This window comes from Alexandromys fortis, unplaced genomic scaffold, assembly GCF_014885135.2.
Source record: "Alexandromys fortis isolate MF-2015 unplaced genomic scaffold, M_Fortis_MF-2015_v1.1 scaffold_144, whole genome shotgun sequence".
In the NCBI taxonomy this organism is placed as follows: domain Eukaryota; kingdom Metazoa; phylum Chordata; class Mammalia; order Rodentia; family Cricetidae; genus Alexandromys; species Alexandromys fortis.
The window spans coordinates 138,928-147,537 of record NW_026068021.1 but is presented as its reverse complement, the minus strand read 5'-3'; the positions used below and the strand labels follow the sequence as shown (position 1 = coordinate 147,537).

Below are 8,610 nucleotides of genomic sequence, written 5' to 3'. Positions count from 1 at the left end.
CTCTCTCTCTCTCTCTCTCTCTCTCTCTCTCTCTCTCTCTCTCTCTCTCACACACACACACACACACACACACACACGCACACACAAGATCTGTCTCACTCACACACACGATCTCTCTCACACACACACGCACACACGATCTCTCTCTCACACACACACGATTCTCACACACACACTCACTCTCACACACACTCTCACACACACACACGATCTCTCTCACTCGCACACACACATACACACCTGCACCCGCACATTACTTCACTAAAAAAAGACTCACTGGGGTCTGTCGGGAAGCCACTTCTCTTGAGCAACACTCACTCATTGACCTGCTTGCCCAGCACCTGCTATGCTCCAAGCCCCACGCTGACTGGACACCAGAGGCAACGCCCGGCTCTACCCCACTGGAGGACTCAGAATGGGGGGCTTGAGGTTAGTCTATTCCTAGGAATCTCTAGGACAGAACAAAGGGACTCAAAACAGCACAGAGGCACTACGTGCAGAAATATTCCACACAGCACTCTCGAGACAAAAGAGAGCAGGCAAAAACGTAAAATGCCCACCAGGGACCGGAAACCTAACTATGGTACCTGCTGGCACGTGCTCTCCATGGAATATTAAAGGCCGTAAAAAAAAAAATGCTACTTGTAAAGAGTCCGCCACCTCGGGAGAAACAACCCTCACTGTGACGCGGTAACAACGCACAGCACCAGGACTGTGCCGCACTAGCCACTCTGCGGGTGGACACAAATTGCACGGGAAAATGAATTCAGGCAAAGTCAGGAAAGTGTTTGAGGTGCTGGGAAAACATAATGGTCTTTTTCTTCGTTCTCCTCTCCTGCATTCTACACGTCTACACGGATAATGGGGAAGGCAATCACAGTTTCAATGGCAGCCACGATGGGCAAGCAATACTGGGAGGGAGCGGTGGTGGCGTAAAGAAGGGGGGTCTGGGGGGGAAAGAGTAAGACACCAGCCAGGAGTGCGGTGGCATGCCTTAAATGCCAGAACTCCACAGGCAGTGGCAGATGAACCTCCATGAGTTCAAAGCCAGCCTGGTCAGGGCCACACTGTGAAACCCTGTCTTTTATTAAAAAAGGGGGGTGGGGGCAGAAAACCAGGTGAGACAGTGAGGCAGACAGAACCAAGATTTAGGGACTAGGGAGATGACTCAGAAAGCAAAGTACAAGTGTGAGGACTTGGATCCTCCAGAAGCATGTAAAGCTGGGCGTGATAGCTCAGGGCTGTGATCCTAGAGCCCCTCTCGCCAGATGGGAGAAGTGGAGAAGAGAAGCCGTGGCCGATCTGGGACCAGCTAGCCTGATTCCGCAGCCCCACAAGAGAAACTTGTCTTGGGCCGGCGAGGTGACTCAGTGAGTAAAGGCACCTGCTGCCAAGCCTGAAGACCCGAGTTCCAGCACCAGAACCCACAAGGAAGACCAACTATTTCTGACATCTCGTCCTCTGACCTCCACATGTGCATGCATGTACACACATACACAATAAATAGGTAAACGAGAGAGCCCGTCTCACAGCAGAAGGTAAAAAGAGCATCCAAGCTGTCCCTGTGACCTCCACATTGGCGCACGGCACCTGTACCCACAAGAGTAATCCCAATCCCAACTACTACAAATCCAAATCGCGTCTAGGCTACAGATCAAACACAAGTCTGAGTAACTTAATGAGAAATGGGGGCTGGGGCAGTGAATCAATTGCTAGGACGCTCGCATAGCGTGCAGTGAGCTCCGGGGTCCATCACAGCCCAGCATGAACCAATGTCATGATGCCCATGCCGATGGCCCAGCACTCAGGGAGTGGACCATCACAGCCCTGCATGACCAGTGTCATGGTACCCATGCTGATGGCCCAGCACTTGTAGTGGAGGCCAGCGGATCAAAAGTTCAAGATCACTCTTGACAACAAAGTGAGCTGGAGTCTCTACCAGACTGCCCCCCTGAAGATAACAGAAGGGGCAGCACATAACTCAGTGGCAGAGCACCCCCAGAACTGCTAAAACAAAACAGAAACGGAACCCAGCACCTACCTTTGACATTGTTCAGGGTCAGCGAGCGCTCCTGGTCTGCCAGCCCAGGCCCCAGGCGGCTACTGCTCCCACTGTCCTTCTGTCGTGCCACAGCCACGGCAATGCCCACAGGGGGGTGTCTCACTTCAGCCTCCCCCTGGGCGGAGCCCTCCCGCCCGAAGGTCTTGGCGCTCTCAGGTCTCTCGGGGTCCCGTTTCAGCTGCCGGCCCCCTCCAGCTGTAGGGACCCCAGGGTGTGTAAGTCGGGCCTGGGCTCTGGGGGGACCTGCAGATGTGGGTGTAGGTTCAGGTTTCATGGTACCCAGGCCTCCAAAAGGGCTCTTCTTCCCACCGCCACCAGGGCGCACAGCCACGGCCTCCCGAGCAAAACTACCACTGTATTTGATGAGGCTCTGCATGGCAGAAGCCTCTCCGGGTCCGTGGGCTGCTGGGTGGAGGTCAGCACCAGGCCTGCCGCAAGTGGCCGAGGCACGGGGCATTGCACCCCCAGGGTCCAGGTAGGCCTTTTTGGATGCTGTGGCGACAGCCGCTTCCTCTTCGACTCGGCTGGCATGGTGGTGCTGGGCAGCCAGGACAGCCATCTGCGTGGTGGCAAAGTTGCCCAGCTCAAAGGGTTTCCACTTGGGTTCCGGCACAGGGGGTCGGGATGGTTCCAGGCCAAAGAACTTGGCAGCCTGCTGGGCAGCAGAGGAGCTGGAGCCTCTAGGTGCACGCTCACAAGGTCTCGAATCGGCCTCAGGCTTGAGTAGGTCCTTGGGGGGCAGGTAGGTGCGGGCATCCGGGGAGGACCGGGAGGAGCGGGCTGGAGGTCCCTCGGATGGAGGTGGACGCTTGAGGGAGCGGATGACAGAACTCTTCTCCCGCAGGACCTCTGGTCGCTCCAGTCGTGGAGATCCAGGGGGACCCTGCAGGACCCCAGGACGGCCTGGCTCGCGCTCTCTGGCCCTGGCATCGCGAGCCTGGGATGCTATCTGGATGGGTCCCACACGCTCATCAAAGGCCTCCACAGAAGGCACAAAGGTGGGTGCCACCACACGGTGCTCACGGCCCGGTTCACGGAACACGGTATAGACACCAGCAGGTGTCGAGGAAGGGGGTGCAGGGGGACCCTTGGGGGGCAATGGAGGTGGCGGTGGCAGTGGAGACCCACAGGGTCTGGCCGTGGGCAGCAGAACTTCAGCCCGCCGCAGCAGCCGGGCACTCTCCTCCTGCCTGGCTACCTCCTTGGCACCTCCACGGCTCAATTCGGCCACCAGCCCCGCGTCCACTGCTCCATTGCAGAGGCTCAGGGCGGATGGCTGCAAAGAGCCCTTGGCTTTGGCCTCTGCCAAAAAGGGTGACAGGCGCTCAGCCAGGCGTGAGGGCCCACGGTCCTGGCGGCCCTCGGCTCGGGCCTCCTGGGTCAAGTCCACCACCCCACGAGGCACGGTCACCTCCTCCCGTGCCCGAGGGTCTTTCTTGCCGAACAACGGAGGGGGGTCTCCACCGCGGCCTGAGCGGTCCTTCCCTGCACCTTCCCGGGAGGAGCCTTTGGCTGGGCCACCCGAGGAGTGGCCCCCAGGAGTTCTGGAGGAGGATGAGTGAGAGTGCAAGGGCCCGGGCGCAGGCAGGTAGAAGCCATCTAGGGAGAAACAGACACAGTGAGCCAGGATCCTCGCCCACTCCAAGCCCCAAGATTCCTTCCCCTTAACCAAGGGAGCATGGCCCCCCTGAGAGACAACGTGTAAGGGACCTGGTCTCTCAGAGGGAAGGGCCAGGCATGCCTGGAAGATAGCAGAAACCTGGCTTCAGCCATCTCATCCTCCCGGGGCCTGTCTCCTCATTTCTAAAGGGAGAGGAGCCCATGGTTGCTTTCAGAACTGTCTGTCCAGAGCTTATCAGGAGGCTGTGGGCAAACCGGGCGGTGGTGGCACTTGCCTTAATCCCAGCACTTGGGAGGCAGAGGCAGGTGGATCTCTGTGAGTTTGAGGCCAGCCCTCAAATACAAAAAGTTTCAGGACAGCCAGGACTGTTACACAGAGAAGCCCTGTCTTGAAGGGCTTTGTGTAACACAGTGACGGGCAAGGGGACTTTGGGACCGTGTCTCAAAAGGGCATCCTGAAGTCTGCGCCTGTAATCCTGGTAAAAGCAGGTGGCCACTAAGTTTAAGGGCATCCTCAGCTATGTAGCAGAGTCGAGGCCACTATGGACTACCGGCTGTGAGCACACAGAAAGAAAGGAGGCGGGGAGTGGAGAGAGAGAAGACAAGACTGGGAGGGAGAGGAAGGAATGGAGGAAAGACTGTAAAACGGCTGAGCATGTAACATCTCCCGCCAGTGTGGCAGAAGGAGAGCTTGCCAAGAGTTGCCCTCTGATCTACACCCAGAGGGCTGGCGGGAGGGAGGGGAGAGGGGGAAGGGAAGGAGGGGGAGGGAAGAAAAAGAAAATATAGGTGAAGGTCAGGTATGGTGGCATGTGCCTTTATTCCCAGTACTTGGGAGGCCCAGACAGGGGGGGATCTCAGTGAGTTCAAGGCCAGCCTGATCCACAAGGTGAGTTCCAGGACAGCCAGGGCTACACAGAGAAACCTTGTCTCAATAAAAGAAAAGGAAATACTGGTGAAGAGACTGGGGGAGGGGTTGCAGTTCAGCGGTAGAATCCTTTCCAAGCACCTGCAAGGCCCTGGGTTCCATCTAGGGACCCCCCCCTCCCCAAGAAAGAGACAATGGAAGATACCTGGAATCCTACAGAGGATCCCCAGAGGAACCCCCAGGAAATCACTCTGCCAGATCCTCCCTGCCAGGCAACAGCCCCACCCTGCTCTGTTCCTGACCTTTCTGGGTATCGAAGATGCTGGGCTGAGCCAGCTGGCTGAGGAGGGGGCTCCCGCTGCTGGGGGGCTCCAGGTGGTTCAGGTGGAGGTAGGATGGGTACAGTCCGCTGGGCAGGTGGGAGAAGCCTAAGGAGAGAAGACAGAGAGGTCTAGATTAGTCCGTCACCCTTCCCCCACAGGGAACTTCTTTCTAGTATTTTCTTTTCCTGGGGGGGGGGGGGAACACCGTGACCCAGCAGCACCCTGATACAAAACGCTGAGTGGTTAACACCAGTTCCCACAGTAGCCACTGTCCCCCTTCAAGCCCTGCCACCTCAAGTCTTCCTTGAGGCCCAGGAAATCCAGGGCTTGGATACAAGTTCAAATACCCCAGAACCAAACTCAGGATGGAACCAAACAACAAGAGCCATTATTCTTATTTAAACCTCAAAAGCAACACTCTTATCTCATTTTACAGATTAAAAGCAAAGCAAAACAAAACAAAGAAAAATAACAACAAAAAACAGACTCACAATGGACCACTATCTAAGAGATCGAACTGTAGCTAAACCCAGCTTTGAACCAAAGGCCCTGGACCCTACGCCCAGACAACCTCAGTAAAGTGTGGACCCTGGATGAGTGGATTTCATGGGCCTCCCACCTCTGCTGTGTGCCTCAGATTTGATTACTTGACTTCTCTGAACGCAGAAGCCAGGCAGGTCTGGCTGCCCACTCTTGCAAGGAAGACCCTTCAAGCCTCCTGAAAGGGCTCCCACGGTGAAGCCCACGGTGAAAGTGGTGTGACTTCAAAAAGGGTGGTGGCTACAGGTGACGAACAGGGACAATAAGGGCCAGCAAAGAATGAACGTAGGGCAGGCATGAGGACAGAAAGGCGGGCACTGAGGAGCCAGGCAAAGCTTCTTACGCTTGCCTGGGACTGGAGAGCGCAAGAGACGGTGTCCCTGACCCTGAACTGTGGTCCGTCTGAGGACAGAGAAGCAAGGCACGTCCCCAGCCTTTAGGGCTAATGTTTTTTCTTCACATCACCTAATACATTAAATTAAAGACCACCAGGCAGCCAGGGGGTGGTGGCGCACGCCTTTAATCCCAGCAGAAGCAGGCAGATCTCTGTGAGTTCTAGTCCAACCTGGTCTACAGAGCGAGTTCCAGGGCAGCCAGGGCTACACAGAGAGACCTTATCTTGAGGAAGAAAAAAAAAGCAACAACAACAAAACAACACTGATGGGGATAGGGACAGTGCTCTGGACGCTGGCCTGACATTCACGAAGTCCTGAATTTGATTCTCCAGCACTGCCTCCCTCCCACCAAAGAATCACAAACAGGCGGTGCTCTGCAGATACAGGCCAGTAATCCTGGCTACTTGAGAGACTGAGGGAAACTCAAGGTTAGTCTGGGGCAACTTAGTGAGAACCTGCCACAAAGTAAGATATAAGGCCAGATGTGTTGGTGGTGCACACCTCTGATCCTAGTACTCTGGAGGCGGAGGCAGGTGAGTCTCAGTGAGTTCAAGGCCAACCTGGGCAACAAACAAACAAACAAATAAATAAATGGGGGGGATGTCCAGAGTGTTGGCTTCACACAGGTAGTCCCAGTACTTGAAAAGCAGAGGCAGGAGGATTGTTGCAGATTCAAGGTCATTCTAGTGAATTCTAGGCCTGTCAGCGCTATGTAGCAAGCAATACTTTGTCTTGAAAACAAAACAGAACAAGACAAGGCAATCCACAACGCAAATCGCAAAACAGAACAGATGCCAGTCCACAGCACTACAGGTAAACATGAACAAATGCTCAGCTGCACGCAGCAGGTCCCTCCACTCTCATGCACCAAGATGGGCACCGCAGTCCCTTCCCAGGCTGCTAAAGAGGATGGAGGGGGCCCAAGAATGCAGCCCCAGGACCAGATCACGTCAGTGGCGTGTGTTTGCTGTAGCTATCAGCATGCTGGGAAGGACTGAGGAACGAGGAATGAGGTGACACAGGAGAGGCGCCCTTTGCTGGTCCAGGCCCCTCCTGCCGAGGGGGCAGAGCTCGGTGGGAGGGGCTCAGAACACCAGCCCACACAAGCAACCATCATCCCAGACCACAGCAAACACCCAGCAGAGGGGACACAGCCCTCCCCGTGTATGGTGTATAAACTCATTCCTGGATTCGGGTGCCCATCCTAAGAGGCCTTAGTGACCTCCATACAGGAAAGACCATGCTGTGACACCTAACAGGGACACTTCTGGCTATAGCCCACAACCCCAGGCTGCTGGGCATCCATTATGCCTCCAACCCCAGGAGGTAGGGAATGGCCCAGGAAGCCTAAAGCAGACAACAGGGGTCTCCCATAACTACAGCACTCCAGACTCTAGGGGAGCCCTCAAGGTCCACGAGACATAAGAGGACCCCAACCTCAACCAACCAATACCCCAAATCTACCAGAGCCAGAGGTGGAGGAGACACACCTCCCATGCATGGGGCCTTACATTGGTTTAATCCCTAGCTCTGCCCCCAAAAAAGGAGCCCAGAGTACCCAGGTCTATGGCTCCCCACAATAGTTGGGGTGTGAGATGGGGGTAAGTGTGGGGGGGTTCTCATCGAATAAACAGCTACTGCCCTCAGAGCACACACCACCTGGGAATAATTGCACAGGTAAACCTTTTGTTGTCTTTTACAGGACAGCAGGGAGAGGAGCCAATGGCTGAAGGAGGAGCCAGTGGGCGGGGTGAGAGCTGCAAGCAGAGGTATACATGGCTATGCAAAGGCCCTGTGGTAACAAGACAGCACAGAGCACTAAAGGGGAAACGGGGAGGCCATGGGAAGAAAGTTGTTGAGAATGGTGTTGGGGACGTAAAATTGTCATCATGGTTGAGACAGTGGCCCAGCAGCCCTCAGCCCCTCCCATCTGGCCCACTCCTTACCTTCCTGGGCGTGGGCAGCCCACAGCTGCACCATGGGCAGGTTGCTGGGGGTGGGGGAGCGGAAGGAGAGGTCAGAGGGCAGGGATACCGGGCTTCCCTGAGAAGGGGTCGAAGGCCCCATCCCGCTGGCCACAAAGCTGCCCAAGAAGGCCTCGCCTGCAGAGAAAAGGGGGGGGGGAGGTCCCTGTCAGGCAGCCAGAAAAACAGGTTGTGACACCTGGACCACCATCCCAAGGTCCCCTACTCCATGAATCCTTCACTGCCAGAAATCAAAGGGCATTGCACCCCTTGGTCAGCCTGGACCACAACCTATGGGCCCAATCACTATAGCAAGGAAGATAGCTAGGTTTCCCTCAGGTTCAGCACCCCTCCATCCCCCAGAGAAGTTTTACCACTCTAGCTGCTGATGCAAGCCTGAGCCCAGTTGAGAATGGGAGTAGGGGGCCCCAGGGACCACCCAGGGGACCCACGGAATAAGGAAGACGATGGCCACTGGAGAAAAGCTCATGTTCTGACCTCAGCACAGGACACCAAACATCCCCAAGGACCCCACAGTCATCCAGGATGTGCAAGAGCCTGAGTGTCTATGGACTGCACATGCCCACTAATGGGGAAGCCGAGGCCAAGGAGGAAAAGCCTTGGCATAGCCAAGGAGCAGCGACTGCCTGCACACCCAGCAGGACATCTCAGAGCCCACCCTGAGAGGACCATCGCAAGGAGCAAGGCAAACAGTGAACATCAGGAATGGGGACATGCACCTATAACACCGGCACTTGTGAGCTGAGGCAGAAGGATGGCAGATTCTAAGCTAGCCTGGGCTACACAGCCAGTCCTTGCCTCAAAAAATGAAAAGTTC

At 55.9% G+C, this 8,610-nt stretch overlaps 1 protein-coding gene across 10 annotated transcripts in view; it reads right to left on the bottom strand.

The window, feature by feature from the left end:
- Nucleotides 1-8,610, bottom strand: part of Tnrc18 (trinucleotide repeat containing 18) — a 107,087-nt gene that overhangs the window by 59,675 nt on the left and 38,802 nt on the right. For 5 of the 10 annotated variants that reach the window (XM_050163258.1, XM_050163262.1, XM_050163257.1 and 2 more), the window contains 3 exons: nt 7,755-7,910; nt 4,853-4,978; nt 2,042-3,661 (listed from right to left, as the gene is read on the bottom strand). In XM_050163258.1, coding sequence (XP_050019215.1) covers nt 2,042-3,661; nt 4,853-4,978; nt 7,755-7,910 — 1,902 coding nt within the window. The remainder of the gene's footprint in view (nt 1-2,041; nt 3,662-4,852; nt 4,979-7,754; nt 7,911-8,610) is intronic. The other 5 variants (XM_050163265.1, XM_050163266.1, XM_050163261.1 and 2 more) reach the window with 1 other exon arrangement.